General features: G+C 44.8%; 1 protein-coding gene across 1 annotated transcript in view; it reads left to right on the forward strand.

Annotated features, from left to right (window-relative positions):
* KLHL40 (kelch like family member 40) overlaps positions 1 to 20,281 on the forward strand; it is a 55,268-nt gene extending 34,987 nt beyond the window's left edge. The window contains exons 3-6 of the mRNA XM_069647764.1: positions 6,371 to 6,478; positions 8,664 to 8,849; positions 10,201 to 10,347; positions 19,190 to 20,281. Coding sequence (XP_069503865.1) covers positions 6,371 to 6,478; positions 8,664 to 8,849; positions 10,201 to 10,347; positions 19,190 to 19,301 — 553 coding nt within the window. The 3' untranslated portion in view covers positions 19,302 to 20,281. The remainder of the gene's footprint in view (positions 1 to 6,370; positions 6,479 to 8,663; positions 8,850 to 10,200; positions 10,348 to 19,189) is intronic.
* The last annotated feature ends 2,998 nt before the right edge of the window (positions 20,282 to 23,279 follow it).

The raw sequence follows: 23,279 nt of genomic DNA on the forward strand, positions 1-23,279 counted from the left end.
TTGAGCCGGCATGAAAATTCATGCCGGTGCAAATGCTGTAGTCTTTTTATCGGAGAGGAAGGGGATGGGGATACGTAAGTTTTGATCGACCCCACTTCTTTGCCATACAAATGAATGAAAATGAGGCGTGATGTGAAAGAAATGCGTAAAAGCCTTATACAACGCTTTTACGCCTTGTCCTTATTTTACGCTTCGACCAAAATGAGCCCCCGTGGATTTAAAAAGTGCTGTTATGTTGATATAGTGGTGCTACATTAAACAGGCAAGTATTGGACATGTTGGTGGCAAATTACAAATGTCATTGGCATAGTTTTGTGTTTCGGTTTTTAAAATGTTTAGTCAAAGGCGTGACTAAATATAAAGAAATATAATAAAAAAATAAAATAAAAAGTGATGCACATGACAGGTGACACATGCCCCTTGGTGCATTTCACCATCACCACGTGAAACTTAACGTAACAATATTAATTTGCCACAAACAACACAGTTTAACTAATCTGTGGCCTGTCCTGCACCATTGGGAGCACATTACAGTCAAGGGGAAAAGTCCTGAGAACACACATGATTCCAAGTAAGATGTGAACAGCTTCTGCACTCCTGAATATGCTTTGCATTGTGGTGCTGGCAGTCTTAGGCATGCCTCAAATTGGGCAACTTGAGCTTGGTCGGCTGTGGTTTTACCAACAGAAACAAAACAGGGTCCAATGCCTGTGCCAAAAATATACACACACGAAAAACATCGTGAAACAAAAATTGGGAAGCAGATATATTGCACGCAAGAGAGTGCACTATGATTACTTTATTGCTACTGGTTATACAACATGTATGACACAGTGCTTGCTAATATAAAGTTGCTAATGCTGACTAACCCAATTGCCCAATTGAACTGACTTTATAGACCTTAGGAGGAAGTAAGGTCCAGCTGACCCTCCTGGTAGCCAAACCTTTGAACCTCTTGTTGGGAAGTGACTTCAGCAGGGAGAACATTAACACGCTGAGCTATCTTGCCATCTAAAACAGTTCAATCACGACAACCAATAGCGCTCTCTGAGGTCAGAATAATCCCGCATTGTGCGGGTGGCAGTATTCCCAAAAGAGAATCTGCATGCCCCAATGTGCATGGTTATGTGGGTGTTTAATAACGCTGGTACAATAGCCCCGGCGGCACCTTGGCACCATAGACAACAAAGAAGGGGCAAATGCAACCGCTCAGCTTTTCGCAAACAGACAGGTTTTTAAAGCTTTTCCAACCCTTCAAAGTTTACGTTTCAATGGATTCTGAATTGTTGAGGAGAAGCCAATCCAGAGCTCCATGGCCAGAACAGAGAATGTTCTACCACCTATCCTTTTTCTTGGGGAAAAAGAGAATGGGCCTCATTACGAGTCCGGAGGTAACCGCAGCGGTAAAACTGCCTGGTTACCGCCGGATTCGTATTACCATTCCGCCTCCTTGATTTCCGGAATTACCAGGGCATTACAACCCCGGTTTTCCCGGGAATCACGGAGGCGGAATGGTGTTAATCCCCATTCCCATCGAGTCCTATGGGACTCGATGGGAATGGGGATCATGGAAACACCGGCAGCATCTCGTAATGCTGCCGGTGTTTCCTCGTCCACCTGCAGGCGGGCGGTGTTAAACCCGCCAGGTCAGACCTGGCGGGAACATCACCTCCCGCCTGCAGGAGTGGTGATCGCCCGGCATGGAAACAATGGTGGCGGCGGGTTTACCGCCACCGTTGTTTCCATACCGGGCGATTTGTAATGAGTCCCAATGTTTAGACTTACGTTTCTCGAGAAGCAGAGATTTCTCCAGGACCTGCCTCTTCTTGATCTGATTGAGAGAAGGGGAAGATTTCGGTACAAAAAGCGCTTCATGGACTGGAGGCGAACTTGACTGGCTCTAGGCAGCCAACGAGAAGAGATTTGATCAATAGAAAAATGTGAGAGTCTGTAGGGATTTTAGTGAGTAAGCGCCATATCTTATACTGGCAGCAAGCCGTCAATTTATCATTATGCCAACATAAACACCCTAATCCAAATTGAAGCAATAAGTCACACTAGTATTAATGGCAACAAGAAGCTGTGAACAAGATTGGAGTTTCAGGAGTGATATCAGCCGTTAAGTTGAGAAAACAAGCCACAAACACATAAGATGCATGAGGGTCCAAAGACAACTTGCCATCCGTCAGAGTCCTAAGATATGTACCATGCTAGAAGGCGTTGAGTAAATACCCATTCATTCCCTGCAGAAGTTTGATTTTCATGGGTTTTCTGTTGTTCTTCCTGGATGTAATTTCCAGAAACTGCCATCAAGTCCATGTGGAACAATAGGTCTCCAGTCTAAATGCTGTGGTAGCATGATCACCTGCATGCTTAACAGAAATGTTGGCAGTGACTGAATCATAAATAAAGAAAACAAAATCACAGGAATTGATCAAAGCCATCAGTGGCTGTGGATACAGAGAGAACAAAAGTGCCGAAATGTTGGCAATGAAATGTGGTGCTGCATATTTCATTATCTTAGGCTCAGAAGCAGGCGGCGAGATACACACAGACAAACACAAAGTTATCCAACTCAGGGCAGAGCCTTGAAGGTCATGATGACAGAGGTGGCTACGGAGGATCTTGTGTTTGATGGGGTTGAAAGCTGGCAATAGATCTAGCAAGATCAGCTCCAGGAACTGTTGAGATCCATCTCACTACAGAGATGATTGAAGATCCCATTATGATCAAGTCGCTGCTTGGTCCTACACAGCCTCCATCTTGTACTGGCTCAAGGATTGCCGCAATTGCCACACAATCTTGGATTTAAGGGCTGCAAATGGATCAAGTAACTTGGACCGCTATATCAGCTGGGTAATAGTCCTAAAATGGGAGGGAACAACCGGATCGAGGGGGGCTTGTTTTGCTTGCTTCCAAATGCCAGGCCTTACTCTTTCTTTTGCGGGTAGAATCCTGCCCCCTTCCCCTGGAATTTACCAGCATCCCTGTGGCACTCAGAATCGCTGTCGCTGTACCAGTTTCTATGGCACCTGGCATTCTCTATCGCAGGTCAGGTACAGGGCGAAGCACACTGCTCACAAAGGTTTGCACACATCCCTGGCAGCTTTCTCATGTCTCTGATGGAAATGCTCAGGCAACACATGACTAGTTCCATCATTTCTACTTTGTATTTCCACACCAGGAACAGAGAAGACAATGTAAAAAAATGCATTTGCAGTGCTGGGCTCTTTAATGCCCAACTCTGCATAGGCGCACCAAGTACCCACATGGGTGGGGTGCTACGTAGACGTATGCCCTTGTGGGTTCTGGTTGCCAGGGTAAAGCTATTGGTCAGTGACCGCCCTGACACGTAGGTACCATGGAGGGACAGACTAGCGCTGAGACGGTTTTAAGACATTAGGCCCTTGTAGCACCTGCCGCCTGTGTTCCCAATAATTAGACCGCCTATTTTATCATGTGTCTCGGATACACCTTCTCCTCCCCAGGCTACTGTATTTAGATCCTTCAGGGACTATTTAATGTTCTGCGATGCTGGCCCTGCATAATCTGCAGCCCGAAAGGCTTATCTTTCAAGACTTGAAACCTGACTTCACAATGTGACCAGTCCTTCTTTTATGTTCATAGAATTGCAATGATAAGGGCAATGCTTACTGTGTACCCTGTTGGCCGAAGACAACACTGGAGGCGTTTGCTTTTTAACTCTTGTTCATTGGTCAGAGAGAATGAGCCTTTAAATATTTGCAAGTACAGGTTTGCCAAATCAACGTGCATTTTGTGGTAGCTGTGCACACGCATTTAAATATTACCCTTTTGGTTGTGAACTATTTATTTATTTGATCGTTTTTTTATGATGCGCCTAATACCATACCAGAATTTGGGTTCTAAGCGCAGATCCAGGATTCAAACCTCTGTTGCTCTGCGTGGTCTTGCCTCCAAGATCAGCGCGTTGCCCCTGTCACTCCAAAGTACCATGCCAAGTGGTTGGGTTATGAACATGTATTCTCACAAAACAATACACATATCGTACACAAACAACCTGAGGTAAAGAAACTGGATTTCTCTGAATAGGACTTTCTAAATCAGAGAACCAACTCTCCCATCACGACTTATGGAGCGATCCAGAGAACAATTGTGTGATGAAATCTATTCCATGCTCTGGTGCATCTTAGACAGAGGCCGCATATCTCTCTACCGCCTGCAGCGCCTCGATACTGGCGTGGTGTGTTCCTCACGGCAAAGAGCAGATGTGTAGGTATCACGCACAGAACATGGGATGATGCAGCCATGCAGTCATCTGATCAGATGAGGTGCTGATGTCCTTATACGCAAGCTTATACCTCACTGCCCGGAGATCAATGCATCAATGATAGCCCATAGAGTCGCTTCATCGCTCCTTAACATTCTTCCCTGCTTAGCTGTGAGTTGTGGCAGCTCATTGAAAGAGTGTGGGTGTGCCCTATTCTGATGCAGAGGGCAGGAATATTTCCCTTTAGTTAACAGGCTACTGGGATGGCTAAAAAGGGGAGTTCCTTGCTCTTAGGACCACCTGTTCCCCCTGAGGGTACATTGGACCACACACTCTGAAAGAACTGGTGTCACAAGCACAGGTTCTTTGGAGAGATGGTTCTTTAAATCATGTATCGTCCCCAACAAAGGGGCCAGTTGTCCAGGGTTGACTTAGTGGGTTGATTCAGTGTGTGCGAGGGTGTGAGTGTGAGAGCACTCACATGAGCAAACCAAATACAGCCTGGACACTCCTGAAAGCTGTCATTAAATATAAAGGATGAGGCTGAAGTAATGTTGATATAATATCGAAGTAAGTCGAATTGCTTAACATACGGGACCCATATTCCCCTGATGAGCCTTTGGTCTCCACCGTGCCCCTGGTTGGGGGGAAGGTTCAGATGACTGTGAGGCACTGGGAGACCAAGGGAATTGCAGTGTGGGGTGATATATTTCGGGACAGAACCCTATTGGAATTTCCTGAGATCATTGAGGAATACGGTGTACAATCAGACAGTTTCTGGTGAAAATTTGTCTCGGGAGGATAGCTCTGGGGCAAAGCGCTCGCCTTGGAAGCAAAACAACACGGTGCAGCACAGGTGCGATCCCCAGGTCCGTGCTTAGAAACCTCTGGGTATTAAGCGCATTGTAAATAACCAATCATAATTATAAGAAGCCAAGTGTCGATGGCAATGCCTGCCCAAGGAGCCTGAAGTGGATGCGACGATGACACTGCTATATGATCTGACTGAGGGGGGCATGGTGTCTCGGAAGAATAGGACGTTACTGGAAGGCATGGGGGAGAACTTAAGGTGAAAGCTATATGCGAGAAAGATTTGGGTAGGCCGCTGGAGGAGGTAGAATGGGCGAATGCCCTGGTGTATGTTAGGAAGGTGTCGAGAAACGCACGCCACACGTTCATCCAGGTATGTGTGCTACGTAGGACGTACATGACGCTGCTTAGGATGTCTAGGTTCTCCCAGTGGGTGTCCCCCCCCCACCCCCTGCCCTAGATACACAGATGATAAAGCAGACTTGTTGCATATGTTCTGGTCCTGTCCGAAAACGGAACAATGTTGTCTCGTTATCAGACTGAAATTGGAGGCTGCGGGAATAACGAGTTTTGCCTGGACACCAGAGGCATACATGCCTGCTTGGCTTATACCCTTGGTCCAAAGGTCAATAGGCATGTCACCAAACTACTTGACTTGTCTTGTGTGTGTGTATGTGTGTGCTGCTATGGCTTGGAAGATGGCGGCAGGGCACCACTACAGGGCTTGGATTGCTGATGTAAAACGTTGGTCTATGGTAGGGACGAAGGTGTGGTATCGGAGTGCATGTAGGAGTACGCACGAGGTGAATGGTAACATACTGGCCTGGAACTCCCTCGTAGAGTCCATGCTTGGTGACGTGCCTCCCAGAGCGCATGGTGACGCATGAGCTGGCGAGACTATCTGAGATGAAAAATCGCCTTTACCTAGAATATGACAGGGCCAAACGGCAATCTAGGACATGGAAGCTTTGGGATGGGTCCATGCAGGGAGGGGAGCTCCTGGTGTTGTGTGTCACAGACTGCAGGGGCAAGGACTATGTGGGCGCGCTGTTTTTGGTTTGTTAAATTAGTTGGATGTTGGCTTTTGAGGAGTGCGCAGTGCGCATTATGGAAATTAAGCAATTTCTGATGAAATATGAATGATTTTCTTAATGCTAATAAACACATTTAAACAGAAAAATGTTGAAGGAAGAGGGAAGAGGTTTTTTGATAGAGTGACTCGGGATGTCCTTAGTGCATTTTTATTAGCGCTCGTGTTGCAGGTGTTCACCTTTTCTGTTTTCCTCCCGTCTGCCTTACCCACAAACACAGGTCCTTCAAGTGGGGGGAGTCCGACCCAATCCCCTATGAGGTCTACGGACATTCAGTGATATCGCAAGACAATCTTGTCTACGTCATTGGAGGAAAAGGAGCTGACAAGTGAGTATAGCCGTCATCGCAGGTGTGATGCGCTGGAAGAACTGTAAAGGACACACAGGAACTTAGAAATGCAGGCCTGCTTTACAGAAATGTTGCACCTGTGCAGTGCTTTTTTCCATGGTAGTTAATTGCATGTAGGCAAACATTGTAGTGCTAAAATGCATTAAACGAGCAATGTCTCTCTAATGAACATAACATGAAAAATAGCACTTGCATTGGGGTCTTTCAGCTTAGAAAGAGGAAGCCCGGGTGTTACCTTTTAATCCTCCCTGAAGACCCCACCTGCATGAAATCCCTGTGGAGCTCTCCCACCATTTTCCATGGCTTTGTCTATGCCACAGTCTAGGCCGAGGCACCTATCCTTCTTGCGCTTCCTTGTTGTGTCCTTCTGGGGAGCTGTGTCAGGGCACCCCAGGCTCCCTGTGTTGATATATTGTGGGCACCTGTGTGTGCGCTTTTCTACTCCGAATGTGACGTGGCTGTGAAAAGGAGCTGCCTGCCTCGTTCTCTGATCCACTTGTGGCAGTTCCATGTATTAGTACCCCGCGAGGGTCAATCAGTATGTAAGAAGCATTCTGTTTGGCCCTCTCCCGGTCCATACCCCATGCAGAAGCTTTGTTCCTGTCACCGGCAGGGGCGTGTGTCAGCCCCTCAGCCAATGAGGAGGCTCGGAACAGGGTAATCCCCGCTCCGAGCCGCTGCAGGACTGGAGGCTGCCATCCTCCCCCGCCGGGGATTCAGGTGAGTGTTTGCCCCACCCCCACCCCCCACACCCCAACAATCTCCTCCCTGCCCTTCCAACCCCACTTACCTTGTTTTCTTGAGAGCGGACGCGATGGGGACTCTGTTCCCAGCGCATCCACTCCTGAAGGCCACCATGGAAAGGTAAAATTGACTGTTTTCCCTTCCCTGGTGGCCATTTTTTTGTTTAAAAAAAATAAAATAAAAATGTCTGTTCCAAAACACTGCTGCGTTTCGGAACAGAAAAAGATTGCTATTAGTATCCCAGTCTTGCGGGCCGGGATACTAATAGCAATATGTCCTTCGCCGCAGGACCATTACCGAGTCAGGCAATGCCCCAGGGCCTTCGTTAACTATGGGCCCGGAACATTACCTGACTCGGTAATGGACCCGTGGCTCGGAGCATATTGCTTAAATAATGCAAAAATGTCTCCTATCAAAAAAGTCGCAGTTTCTTTGCGGAGACATTATTACATTGAACATGCAGGGCACACCCCCGCAAGCCCGCCCCACATTTTGTTTTTTACTAGGGGAGCAGGGGACATCCCTCCAACCCGTCCCCATACATAATGTCAACATATATAATGTCACCAATGACTTTTCCCGGCAACATTGTGTATGGGGACATTATTGCCTGATACCCTTGTGGCATAACAAAGAGGCAGCCATCACAGTGGGTGCCTTGCAAGTCAACTATAAATGAATAAGTAAAGAGTTTACCCGCCATAGACAGGCGAGGGTGGCATTATTTTTCAGTTGTCCCCTCCAGGATTCCACTCTTCTCTTTATAGTCTCTTACTTCATTTTTCAATACATTCTAGTTGGATGTAACCGGAAGATATCCACTAAACAACAAGGCACTTAATATGCTTACAGCCACGCCTTCATGGTGCAAATCCACCTTCACAAACGGCAGCTTGCTTCCAAGAACGCCAATCCCATCAGGGGATTAACAATGAGTTTAACAATGTTAGCCGTTCACTACACAAGGGACTGCCTGGGGGGTGTTAAAAGAATAACATTTAAAGATCGCAAATGTTTTCATGTGGCAATGAAGACAATCAGAGTTGTGAATGCAGCTGCAGGCTAGTGGAGCCAGTCCTAGGGGTTGTGAGGTCAGTAATGACAACTGTCAAGGTGTTCACGGGGGTTGTAAAGGCAGACACCAGAGGGCAAGGACAGCTTTGTGGGTCTGATGGCACCAGCAGTGGATGTGAAGGTATTTGTAGAAGGAGCTGGGACAGCTATTAGGATGCGAGACCATTCACAGGGAACGTAAGGACGTGCACAGGGGCGGTGAAAGCAAGCGCTACATAGGAGGGGCAAGGACTGCCCTTTAGGTTGCAATGACATCCTTTGAGAATGTGAGGGCAGTGATTGGATAGAAGGCAGGCTTCGATCCCACCTGTGACCACAAGGCTGACTTTTTATGGCCTCTCCTCAGGAAATGCTTGAAGAAGATGTTTGTCTACGATCCGAAGAAGTTTGAGTGGAAGGAGCTGGCGCCCATGAAAACTGCCCGCTCTCTCTTTGGAGCGGCCCTGCACCAGGGAAAAATCATTGTGGCAGCAGGTGTCACGGACACAGGCCTCACGGACACGCTTGAGGCCTACAACATTGCAACAAACAAGTAAGTACATTATCATGCAACATGCTAGAAAGCTACCCTCTACAGGCACACTGGCAGGGTAAGGGCTGCTTAAGTTTGTCTTAGATGCTGAGAGAAACCACGTGACCTTGGTATGGCTCAATGTTCAAAGACTCCAGCCCTCTCCACTTTTCAGAATCCACTTCCTGTCTGGGACTTTTTCCATGTTCTTCACGGTATCTGTACCCCTCTTCCTAAGAGTTAGACTTAAGCAATGCTGTGCCAGTTTGGCTTCCATAAAGACATGAACTGAAGGGTGCTTATTGCACAATATGGGTGACAGAGACTAAAGCATGACAGAATGGACCTTTACTGTACATAATTCCCAAATGGGAAGCAAGGCGTTGTGGGAAAAGAGCAGCTGAAACAATATGTCCACATATATATTCGCCCGCTTAGTCTATGCATCCGATGTGTGCTTTTTTGGCAGAATTTCTGGTAACATGGACTATTGTATTCACTCTCCGCTCTTGCTTCTCCACTCTTTTGACTGCTAACTATCTGTTCTCTCCTTCTTGCCCTTCTCCCTTTTCCTATCTCCTACCCTTACTTTCTTCTATGGACTTACTCTATCAGAATTGTCCCTGGACCTAGTATAATAGCAACCTCATCTGTCTCCTCCCCACTCACCTTACTGGTTTTTTCCTCCCCACCGCCCCTCCAGCAGTATCTGAAATGTCGTCAGGCCTAGTATGATAGTCGCTTGTTTTGTTCCTCCCCTCCCTTTCTGCACCCCTCTCCCTCACCTTTTGTTTTTCTCCGGCTCTACCAGAAATGTCGTCAGACCTAGTACTGTAGTCGCCTGTCTGTTTCATTTCCTTCCCACTCTCCCCCTCCCTTATCTATGTCTTAGCTCTTGCACTATCTGAAATGTCGTCAGGCCAAGTACGATAGTTAATTTCACATCCTTACTGTTCATGGCCTTTAACAATGTCATTGTATTTTCCCTTGTTCCCGCCCTTGCCTTGAAGCACTTTGAAACACATTGTGTACAGGCTCTATATAAATAAACTATCATATCATATTGTAAAGGCCGTGACTTGATTATGAAGGAAGGATGTTGTGGACTACATTACGGTGGTGTTGCTCATACGATTGCTTTTTTTTATTCCCACCTATTTTCCAAGCAATCCTGCCTCCCTAAGCAAAATAATATCACCATGTTAGAACTGCATTTGAACAGCTTCTGGTTGACACGGTGCATATTGGGACATGCGGTTGGGTTAATTGGGTACAATTAGTCTTGGGGATGCTGCGGTGCTAACGGCGTGGAACGAAAAAAGCCTGTCACGGAAGTAGCTTGCGTGTAACATGTGTACATTTCCTCCATCAGGTGGGAAGCGCTCAAAGAGTTCCCCCAAGAGCGCAGTTCCCTCAGCCTCGTCAGCATGAAGGGCACCCTTTACGCCATTGGTGGGTTTGCTACTCTCGAGAACGAAGAAGGCGAGTTGACGCCAACAGAAATGAACGACGTCTGGAGGTAAGCAATATCAGCAAAGGACACAATTACACAGAATAGCTGCGTAATCTGTGCCGCTGCACCACCAGCGCCATATTTCTGCATTGGACAATTTATTGTGACATTGGTCTTCATTTCAACAACTTTATGTTTAGGACAGCATAGCTATAGTTTGGGGGTTCCCACAAATGCTTATGTGACCTCTGCTGGTTCAGACTCAAACCCCACTGCCATGGTTTTGTGGAAGAAGCTGGGAAGCAAAGTAGCAACACTGTGGGGGTCATTACAAGTTTGGAGGTAGCCATGCCGCTGTTAGCGGCATAGCTACCCCCTTACCGGCTACCGGGTCCGGGTTCCTCGAATGAGGAATTACCGGGCCATTCCAACCTTGGAGGGCCCAGTAATTCCTCATTCAAGGAACCCGGACCGGTACATCCCCATTCCCATTCGAGTCCCCATAGCACCCCGGTCTGCTCGCGGGACCCGCTAAGGATGCCTGGTTTTAGCAGGCGGCCTTAGCGGGTCCCACAGGCAGAACTCGTAATTGGGAGGTAAGGGGTTGGCGGCTCCGGCACCTTTACCGGCGCCCTTAACCCCTTACCTCCTATCTCGTAATGACCCCCTGTGACTTGGCACTCTCACGTAGTAATCCGGTTGTCCTATTCAAGAGAATATTGAGTGTTGCATGCTTGAGACACATGTAGACTCGGGGTCGGACTGGGGCATAACATTGTCTCGGACGCTAATGAAAAAGTGGCCCACAGTTGCAAATATCAATTAATTCCTTGTGTGACAGTCTGTTTGAGTAGTACCCAAGGGGGAGGTTTTTGATAAAATATTATGCAAATTGTGAATTTTAAAGAATATTTATTTAGCAACACTGGTCAAAACTACTAGCCACATGGTGAAGTAATTTATCAACCTGGCTAACGTGGGCCAAAAACGTGGTCCACTTTGACCAAAAAAACAAGCCCACACTAGCATTTTGTGTTTTTGGTTCGGGAATTGCCCTATTGCCCTGTGGGCCAGTCCGAGCCTGGACTAGATGGATAATGGGGGTAGTCTAGCACCAGCGTAGCATTAGCAAAAGCAGAATACTCAGCAAGAGGAACATGTTCATCAGCGCTTTCAAACACAATCTACTTGATGTATAAGTGCCTTACAAATGCACAATAAACAAATAAATACGAGATTTCAGACGTATTACAAGACCGTCGTGCTGCCTGAAAACTCGTGTATATACGTATACTAGAAGAAGTGTAACCTCACATTCCGCGCTCACAATCAGATAGAGAGTGGAGCCAGTTGTATAAAATTGCACCAAGCAGCTTAATTTATTTTGGAAGTATATGAGCAAGTATGTTCACCTCACATATCTTGCAAAAAACAGACTATTAAGTAATCTCGTTTAAACACACTATGAAATTGTAACACAAGAGTATACATTTGTTAAATTCACAAATGTGTGTACTCCCAAGACTTAGTGTACTTTTATGTAACACGCAAAAGGGATTCCATAGTCCTCAATTAGCAACTCCAAGAAGTTGTATGAACCTCAAATAAGACACCAAAGTAATTTGAAAGTCATTAATCTGACTCAGAGGCTGATGTTTGCAAAGGTAATATAAAGTCACAAAGTAACATGCTCCAAAATACACAAATTGGCAAAAAAAGGCCGCAGCCAACACGTGTTTCAACCCACTGGGGTCGTCATCAGGGTGTCATATTTATACTGTTACACTAAGACATTTCGTGCCAGAGTGACATGGTAATACATTATGCAATTTGTCAATAGTCCATAACAACACATAGATTATATTTCGCATTGGTATGCACATCGAGGAGGAAACAAGAGGGGGAGGAAAAAAGAGAGAAAGGAAAGGTTGTTTAGTACATGTTGTCTGTTTTCCATAATTTATACATTATACTGTACTAAAGTCTCGATAAACTAGCGAACTGACTTCTCATGTGAGATGGTTCAAATGCACCATGAAGTATAAGCTGTCTCAAAGAGTAATTCCCTCATTTAGGAATCTAAGTCACAGGCATAAGACCTATGCATATATTAGCTTTCAAAAAGTGAATTGCAATTATTCGGAAGAAAACCGTAATTTCACCCAGACCACTGAGATCATTAGCAAACTTGACTCAAAAACCCGAGGTAAATACCTGCATTGATATGCTGAGGAATGAGGATATAATGCGTTGAGCTCAAAAGTCACTTAACATCCAAAGTCTGACTCGCTATGTGTTCAGCATGCCCAAATTTATCGTAGGAAAACAAAAGATACAAATGAATAGGTCCAAGGATGCTAGGCTCAGAACAACACCTCCACATGTATTATCAAACTCTGCATTGCCAAGGAAGGAATCACTCTTCAATAGTATGTTGTAGAGATAAATCTCATTTTTTTATATTAAAGTTGTGTGCAAAAAGACATAAATCCAGCATTAAGAGAAATTAAGACATCAAAATGGTTTGCTAAAACAGAACAATCAGACAAAAAAATATTTACAACACACAGTGCCAAAAAACATTTTTTGGGACAATCTCCAAATTGTGTATGTGTAACAAACCCTACTCCTATTAGGATTTGCCAAGAAATTCACATATTGCAGTGTACATATTCAAGTCAACATTTGTGGAAAACACATAGAACAATGGTGGGTACACAAAATTATTTTTCTTGCGTAAACAGCATTAATGTGCTGTAGTTTTGGGGGGAGTAGTGCGTCTACACCAGGTGTTTCAGCCGTTTCTAGGTGGGCTAGGTGTGCCTCATCTTTAACACGGCCTTCATTAGGACGGAGTTCTGTGTAGATTGACGTCTGTGCTGCAGGGGAAGGAGACTACAGTCAGGGGGGTGTCTGAGCCAAAATTATTTAGTTTGAGTGAATCACGTGTGGTTGATGTAAAATCAAAAAGCACATAGCTTACCTATGGGTTAATAGATTTCACAGGCGCTAAATTTGAGATCTGCTAGCCGCATGGGCTGGTCTCTGTATGGTCCTGTTGCAAATAACAGAGAACGAGAGAAGCAAAGGGAGGTTGAAGCTAAACATGTCCCCGTTTAAAAAGGCATGAAAAAAAGTTTTTTATTATATGCAGGGAAAAAAATCTTACCTCTCGCTGGAGGTCGAAAAATGCTGATCCAGGGTGGTATCAGTGGGAAACAGACACGGCTTGCACAGCTAAAAAATATATATGGCTCAAGGTGAGTGTGGTTACCTAGTAACAACTGTCACATATATATAGCAGTAAGTGCAGGGTTTATTTTAAAGTACCTGTGAGGGTTGCAGCATGGGCAGCCTGTCTGCCAAAAAAGTACAAGCTGGAGCTCCTCAGGCTGCTGTGTCACAGTTGAGACCGCAGGGGCCTGACTGCAAAGCGTTGGTAACGCTGTTGCTAGGTCCCTGTAGGTATTTATATGTCAGCCATCTTGGAATGGCCCTAGGATCGAGGGAGAAACAAAATGATGGATTCTGCTCCATCCGGGGGGCACAAAAAAAAGCTCAATCAATTATGGGTGTGATTAGTGTCAACGCGTGTCTAAAAAGTTAATTTAGACAATATTGTTGACAAACGGTTGTCATGGCAACCGTAAGCATTGCGGGGTGGCATTGGTTTTTTATACTCTGAGACAACATAGCTAATGGCCCCATGAGGTTGTGATTACCGAAAATACTTAATTTCAATATGTTGTGGCATGGATCACAAAATGTTTATGTGTCTCGGGAATCTCAGCAGAAAAAAACCATAATTAAGTAAGTGGACAGTTTGTATTGTATTACTAACAGCCCGAGAGGGTGAGAATTAGGGCGTGTCGCCTGGAAAACTTAATACATAGTTTCCTAATGACAGAAAACATTTGGAATTAACAAAGAAAGTATAGTTTTTCATGTAGGTGATTTCATACATTGACCACAAAAAAAAACAAACACACAGTGTCATAATGTCTACTGACTTCTGCATTTCATGAAATGAAAAATGATCATAGTGTTAAGAAGTCCATAGCTCATACTCAATCATTGGGCACATGTCATTACAGGAAAGACTTCCATTCAACTGACACATTTAGACCAGCCTGAACGGAGTTAAGTCTGTGGACCCACCGTTGTTCTAATTGGGTCAGCGTTTTGTTCAGATCCCCCCCACGCTTTGCTGGTTTCACTTTTTGGAGGACAAACCATCTTAGATCAGTATCACTATGGTTCTTACTGATAAAATGCTCTACTAGGGGCTTGTCTGCTACCTTGTTCCTGATACAGGAACGATGTTCAGAGATGCGCATTTTGATGGCACGTATGGTTTTTCCTATGTAGAGGAGTTTGCATACGAAGAAATTGTTCAGACCTGGCAAAATTCCATCAACATGCGGAAGGACTAACCCAACGACTTGCAGAGAGAGGCTATCCAAAAAAGGCCATCAACCAAGCCAAAAAGAGAGCCAAACATACACCTAGAGAAATCTGTTTGGAAAACAAACCGAAAAAAGATTTGGGAAGACTGGTATGTGTCACCACTTTTGGACCCTTGAGCCTATTGATCCAGAAAACCATCAAGAAGAACTAGCATTTGGTGAAACACCCCGGCACTCTGCACAATGTGCCATGTTTTGCTTTCAAGAAAAAGAGAAATCTAAGAGACGCTCTAGTACACACCTTCATAGAGCCACCCCCACAAACACAGAACACACTATGGGATTTACATCCGATAGTTGGACATCACAAATGTGGTCAATGTGTGGCATGCCCTTTGACCCTACAAAAGAAATCTTTCGAACATGCACAAGTTAAATGGATAATGAAAGATTTTACAATCTGCAACACAAAGGGTGTCATATATGTAATACAATGCCCTTGCAAACTCCTCTACATAGGAAAAACCACACGTGCCATCAAAATGCGCATCTCTGAACATCGTTTCTGTATCAGGAACAAGGTAGCAGACAAGCCCCTAGTAGAGCATTTTATCAGTAAGAACCATAGTGATACTGATCTAAGATGGTTTGTCCTCCAAAAAGTGAAACCAGCAAAGCGTGGGGGGGATCTGAACAAAACGCTGACCCAATTAGAACAACGGTGGGTCCACAGACTTAACTCCGTTCAGGCTGGTCTAAATGTGTCAGTTGAATGGAAGTCTTTCCTGTAATGACATGTGCCAATGATTGAGTATGAGCTATGAACTTCTTAACACTATGATCATTTTTCATTTCATGAAATGCAGAAGTCAGTAGACATAATGACACTGTGTTTTTTTTTTTTTGGTCAATGTATGAAATCACCTACATGAAAATCTATACTTTCTTTGTTAATTCCAAATGTTTTCTGTCATTAGGAAACTATGTATTAAGTTTTCCAGGCGACACGCCCTAATCCTCACCCTCTCGGGCTGTTAGTAATACAATACAAACTGTCCACCTACTTAATTATGGTTTTTCTCTGCTGAGATTCCTGAGACACATAAACATTTTGTGATCCATGCCACAACATATTGAAATGAAGTATTTTCGGTAATCACAACCTCATGGGGCCATTAGCTATGTTGTCTCAGAGTATAAAAAACCAATGCCACCCCGCAATGCTTACAGTTGCCATGACAACCGTTTGTCAACAATATTGTCTAAATTAACTTTTTAGACACGCGTTGACACTAATCACACCCATAATTGATTGAGCTTTTTTTGTGCCCCCCGGATGGAGCAGAATCCATCATTTTGTTTCTCACTCGATCCTAGGGCCATTCCAAGATGGCTGACATATAAATACCTACAGGGACCTAGCAACAGCGTTACCAACGCTTTGCAGTCAGGCCCCTGCAGTCTCAACTGTGACACAGCAGCCTGAGGAGCTCCAGCTCGTACTTTTATGGCAGACAGGCTGCCCATGCTGCAACCCTCACAGGTACTTTAAAATAAACCCTGCACTTACTGCTATATATATGAGACAGTTGTTACTAGGTAACCACACTCACCTTGAGCCATATATATTTTTTAGCTGTGCAAGCCGTGTCTGTTTCCCACTGATACCACCCTGGATCAGCATTTTTCGACCTCCAGCGAGAGGTAAGATTTTTTTCCCTGCATATAATAAAAAACTTTTTTTCATGCCTTTTTAAACGGGGACATGTTTAGCTTCAACCTCCCTTTGCTTCTCTCGTTCTCTGTTATTTGCAACAGGACCATACAGAGACCAGCCCATGCAGCTAGCAGATCTCAAATTTAGCGCCTGTGAAATCTATTAACCCATAGGTAAGCTATGTGCTTTTTGATTTTACATCAACCACACGTGATTCACTCAAACTAAATAATTTTGGCTCAGACACCCCCCTGACTGTAGTCTCCTTCCCCTGCAGCACAGACGTCAATCTACACAGAACTCCGTCCTGATGAAGGCCGTGTTAAAGATGAGGCACACCTAGCCCACATAGAAACGGCTGAAACACCTGGTGTAGACGCACTACTCCCCCCAAAACTACAGCACATTAATGCTGTTTACGCAAGAAAAATAATTTTGTGTACCCACCATTGTTCTATGTGTTTTCCACAAATGTTGACTTGAATATGTACACTGCAATATGTGAATTTCTTGGCAAATCCTAATAGGAGTCGGGTTTGTTACACACACACATAGTGGAGATTGTCCCAAAAAATGTTTTTTTGGCACTGTGTGTTGTAAATATTTTTTTGTCTGATTGTTCTGTTTTCGCAAACCATTTTGATGTCTTAATTTCTCTAAATGTTGGATTTCTGTCTTTTTGCACACAACTTTAATATAAAAAAAATGAGATTTATCTCTACAACATACTATTGAAGAGTTTGATAATACATGTGGAGATGTTGTTCTGAGCCTGGCATCCTTGGACCTATTCATTTGTATCTTTTGTTTTCCTAGTTAACCCTCCTGGGTAGAATAGGTTCCACACCAGGAGCCCTATTTTTTTATTCAAATTTATCGTAGGTCTGTGCTGCATTCTGCCGTCAGAGGTGTTGAGGGAAAGTGTAAGTATGTGGGAAGTTTATGTGCATAGCACAACCATATTTTGTCATAGTCCTTGCTGTATACTGATGTGTGTGGATAGCCATGCCTGGGACCAGTGGCGTGGTGTATTATACATACCTTGCTGCCATTGATAGAGCTTTGTTGTTAAGGTGCCCGCATAGAGATTCAACAGTACATGGGGAAACACCTAAATTGGGGACACTTGAGCATTGGGAGAAAACGCCTGCATTTCAGATTCAACAGTATATGGAGAAATGCCTACATTTGGGATCCCTGTGCAGAGGGAGATTGAAAAATATACATCCATCTAACAAACAAGCAAAAATCAGTTCATACAGTCAATCACCAATGGATCTCCATTTGTGTTAAATGGATAAAGTTTCATAAAATATCCTGCACATCAGCCACGTCACAAGTATGCACGGTTGCAATATATTATTGATTGGATAACCCTTCTTCAATGAGTTAGTGCCACAATATAAAATCTCTCCGGCATCTAAATGGCATCTAAATGAGGAGGCTGTAAAATAAGCATACAACTTGCCATTATTTAAACAGGCAACATTGTCACACAAACCCATCATAATCACGACGTGCTTTCCTCTGTGTGAATTGTTGCACCCAAAAGTAACTGAAATGATTATGGTCTTCACAAGCATTTACCAAACAAAGTTCCCACCTCTTAGTAACAGATGACACTTCTTAATGTTCCCATGTTTCACTATAATGTAACTGATGAAAACCTGATAATATTTTGAAATTAAGAGATCATCCCATTTCAAAGAGCAAATAAGCAATGAACCCTGAGATGGTGGGGGGCATTACTGGGTCAGGTCAGTCTTAACGTGGATCTCAGGCATTACCAGACATGGTAATTGCCCATCTCTGGGTTTATTGCTATTAGCACCTTGTCATACTTTCCAGGCTGCTAATAGTTTCTTTTTAAGTTGGGAAATGCGTTTTCTCAACTCAAAAACGAAGGCCACCATGGACAACGGAGAAGGGAACTACCCATAGTCCTTTCTTCCTTTCCCTGATGGCTATTGCCACTGGGGGAAGGGCGGAACAGTAGACGAGAAGATGTCACTGACTGCAGGTAAGTGAGGCGGTGATGCAGGGATTGGGTGTGGGGTGTGGTGCAGGGATGGGGTGGAAGTTTCGGGGGAGAGTTTCTCAGGGTTGGGGGGTGGGCAAGAGTGGAGCTGTGCCCCGAGGGTTAAGAACGCAGTCGCCCACTGCTTACGTGGCTCGAACATGGGCAATACCCTGGGGTAAAACCCACATTCCGAGCTCCCTGATTGGCTGGGAGGCCTCAAGACACCACCTCCTGGGTGCTAATGGTATTTAGCAATCAGCTTAGTTCAACACTTGTGGCACTGCAACACTTTCAAGTACATTCTTAATTTGCCAATCACCACCTGTTGATCTCTATCCCTGTAAACTTGATTTATTTTCAGTCAACGCTGACAGTACAGGAGTTGTGCAACCCAATGCAGTCAAGCAACAAGCACGCAGATTCATTACGTCTTAATGGTAGCAGAGTCAACTTCTAACACTTCTGTAGTTATAAGCGAGGCATAATTCAAGCAAACAAAACAGGCCAGATAGAAAAGGCACACAGGCCTGTAGCGCGTGGGAACATGGGCAAAGCAATATGGTAGATGTGTCCAACACTATTGTTTGCTATACTAACTCTGATCATTAGTTTTTGCCTTTTACACAGCACCTAGGAGCGAAGTTCTGCAGATCCCCCAACTGGTGCTTCACCGACTTATGTGTGAGGTGCTTTGAAAAAGGGAGTCTTTACTGACCACAGACGGATTCTCATCTAGCTCTAATGACCTGTTTATTGTAATTTCAGATTTAACGAAGAAAAGAAGAATTGGGAAGGTATCCTGAGGGAAATCCGCTACGCCTCCGGAGCAACCTTCCTCCCCGTTCGACTGAATACATTACGGCTTACAAAGATTTAGCAGCAGACACTGATATGTTATGTTATGTTACTTTGCATTTATATAGCGCCTTATATACCATTGGTATGGTCTGAAGGCGCTGGCTATATCAATTTTTACTGAGAAAAGGAGACATCAAAAGGTGGACTTTTGCTGAATGGACGAATGCATCAGCCACCCCTCCGTGCATTCTCTAGAAGTGCTTTGACTTTTAATTGCAAAATCACAAGCCAAGTGACACTGAGATGGTGACAAGACAAACCCTCAAGTGATCTTGCCTGATTTGTTCAGCATCTTGTAGAGCCGTGTCAAACAGACAACAGGAAGCGCCAAGGCCACATTTGACGTTGCACCGGAAATAATGCAGAAGGAGTGCAATAAAAGTCATAAAACACAAAAGTAGATAGAGTAGGGTCGACATCGGAGTACGATTAGGAATTCTCTTTTGATAGCTTCCCTCCAATATCTTACCTCATAAGTGCTGATAGTGACTGTGACGCGCAGATTAATTTCTTGAGTAGCACACAGCAAGACAGTGCAGCAAACAAAGGTTCTTTTGCTGCACATTAATTAGGTATCCAGTGATAGTAATAGCTGGAAGTAATATCGAAGGTGACTCGATATTTTTTTTAAAGGCACTACACAACACTTTCCCCAAATATTCTAGGACTGGAGTTAGTGTATATGATTGCACCAGTCTTAAAATGTGTTGTGAAGGGTGTTTAGTGCCTTTCAAAACATATGGAGTCACCCTCGATGTTATTTTCAGCGATTATATCACAGAGAACCATTAATTGGTGATCGTCCCATTTATATTGCCAGTGTTGGGAACTTGAAGGGGCCTAATGGAAGCCTCGTATTAAAAAATCTTTCACAAACCACATTTATTTCCTTTGCTTTTCGTGCCAGGTTTTTTTTATTTTGCTACAAAGATTAATCTTAAAATAAAACAAGCTGTTGGTTGCATTTTCTTCTGTAAATAAAATGCATTATTAAAATAATGACTCCATTTTATATTAGCGTTTCTTTTTGTGTTTCTTCCCCGTGTTTTGGAATGTTGTGTCTACACAGCCTGTGTGAAGTTTTATACTCGGTGATCTGGAGGACAAGAGTGTGCATGTTACAATGACTTGATGGGTGCTTGTAAGTTCAAGAGGAGCCTACCCTTTTGTATGGTATGGTTTGTTAAACTTAAATCTCCCTGCATCCCTCTTGTCTCAAACAATAATATCCACAATATTATTATAACATTTTAATGGAGTTTTTCATGATGGATTCCGTCAGCTTCTAAGCACTCTAAGGCTAGGTGTTATTCTTACCCAACTTGATAGTACATGCATTTTCATTCCTCTCGATATGCAAATTGCCCCAACTTTGACTTAAAACAGGAATTAATGATTTTCCTTGGTCCATTTCCTTTGTCTAGATATCAGACATAGCGGTCTCGTGCAGAAGGGATGTGACCAAGCAGTTCGGGCTGGACTATCCCTTTGGGGATGGGACCAAGCCTGATTTGCATATGGTTTTTCCCCTTTTGTAATGGCTTGGCAGGCGAAGAATGATGGTCTGGAGGGTTGCCCAGAGCAATGCCAGAGGTTAAGATTTATTCGAAACCTTCCAGCCATCACCTCTTTTGTTTTGCTGTTGTCACCCTAAGTGGGACGGGTATGCCCAGACGTGGGTCCCGTGCCTGCTGGGCATAGAGACCCAAGCTACTCCTCACTGATGACGCCCAACAAGGCTGAAACATGTCTGGGGATGCTTGTGGTCTCGTGCAGAAGGGATGTGACCTAGCAGTTCGGGCTGGACTATCCCTTTGGGGATGGGACCAAGCCTGATTTGCATATGGTTTTTCCCCTTTTGTAATGGCTTGGCAGGCGAAGAATGATGGTCTGGAGGGTTGCCCAGAGCAATGCCAGAGGTTAAGATTTATTCTAAATCTTCCAGCCATTACCCCTTTTGTTTTGCTATTGTCACCCTAAATTGGACGGGTATGCCCAGACGTGTGTCCCGTGCCTGCTGGGCCTAGAGACCCAAGCTACTCCTCACTGATGACGCCCAACAAGGCTGAAACATGTCTGGGGATGCTTGTGGTCTCGTGCAGAAGGGATGTGACCTAGCAGTTGGGGCTGGACTATCCCTTTCGGGATGGGACCAAGCCTGATTTGCATATGGTTTTCCCCTTTTGTAATGGCTTGGCAGGCGAAGAATGATGGTCTGGAGGGTTGCCCAGAGCAATGCCAGAGCTTAAGATGTATTCTAAACCTTCCAGCCATCACCTCTTTTGTTTTGCTATTGTCACCCTAAGTGGGACGGGTATGCCCAGACGTGGGTCCCGTGCCTGCTGGGCCTAGAGACCCAAGCTACTCCTCACTGATGACGCCTAACAAGGCTGAAACATGTCTGGGGATGCTTGTGGTCTCGTGCAGAAGGGATGTGACCTAGCAGTTCGGGCTGGACTATCCCTTTGGGGATGGGACCAAGCCTGATTTGCATATGGTTTTCCCCTTTTGTAATGGCTTGGCAGGCGAAGAATGATGGTCTGGAGGGTTGCCCAGAGCAATGCCAGAGCTTAAGATGTATTCTAAACCTTCCAGCCATCACCTCTTTTGTTTTGCTATTGTCACCCTAAGTGGGACGGGTATGCCCAGACGTGGGTCCCGTGCCTGCTGGGCCTAGAGACCCAAGCTACTCCTCACTGATGACGCCTAACAAGGCTGAAACATGTCTGGGGATGCTTGTGGTCTCGTGCAGAAGGGATGTGACCTAGCAGTTCGGGCTGGACTATCCCTTTGGGGATGGGACCAAGCCTGATTTGCATATGGTTTTCCCCTTTTGTAATGGCTTGGCAGGTGAAGAATGATGGTCTGGAGGGTTGCCCAGAGCAATGCCAGAGGTTAAGATTTATTCTAAATCTTCCAGCCATCACCTCTTTTGTTTTGCTAGATATCAGACATGACATCCTCATGATTCTACTAAAAACCTATCCTATAGGAATCCCAACCGTTCCCCTGATCCCACCCACACGCTGTCCCACTAGAATCACAGATGGTTCCCTTGATCCTACAATCACCACATAAAGAGGCAATCCCCAAAGGCCCTCCTTAACCCCACTGTCACCTTATCCTACAATCCCGAATGCCACTTTGATTAGAACCACACACTGTCCCCCAAACACCTCCTATTGTTAACCTGATTCTACCCACACCCTTTCCCACAATAATCCCGGATTGGTTCCACTGACCCTACTCCCACACAATCACACAACTCTCCCAAAGGTCCACAATGTGCATGCCCCCTCTCTATCCTACAGAAATCTCGAGTTGTGCTCTGATCCCCACCTTCACCCACAACTCGAATAGTCACACTGTATCTACTCCTTACTATAACACAAAAGACTCCTGAATGGCCCCTCCTGATCCTATCTCACAATACTCCATAATGGATCTGTCATGTGTGCCTCGTAGTCACCATATGCAATACCTTGTATGCTACGGCTAAGCCTCGCATGCACACTTGTCTAGGTGACTGTTCAAGCCCATTTGGGCCCTCCTATCCTTGCCTGTATGCCCTGCAATGGCGTCCCAGTTTGGTTATGCCTGTACAGTATTGGAATGTGTGAGGTGGCATGACAGGGTGTTCCAGGTGCATGGGCAAGATTTTTCTGGGTGGCTGCTAATTGGTGCAATGTTCCATAAAACTAGCAGTAATTGCTTGGGTGGCTGCCGCAAAGCGCAGATGTTGCGGTTTATTACACAGCCACACCCAAGTCAGGGAGCTCCTTCCCCCACAATGAATGTGGCGCAAAATGAATCACTTTGATTTATTTCAGGTTCTTTTGATAAGGCCTCCAAACCGTCTCGCACACAAACCCAACAAATACACGGTGCCACAGTGGACTAGGAACCAGGCCGGTGTGTACTAAGAATATATTTATTCATTAATGTATTTAGCCAAATATCACAAATAGATTACATCAGCCACCAATGTTGCGGCAAC

The sequence above is a fragment of the Ambystoma mexicanum genome, chromosome 2q, assembly GCF_040938575.1.
Source record: "Ambystoma mexicanum isolate Mex_15411 chromosome 2q, UKY_AmexF1_1, whole genome shotgun sequence".
In the NCBI taxonomy this organism is placed as follows: domain Eukaryota; kingdom Metazoa; phylum Chordata; class Amphibia; order Caudata; family Ambystomatidae; genus Ambystoma; species Ambystoma mexicanum.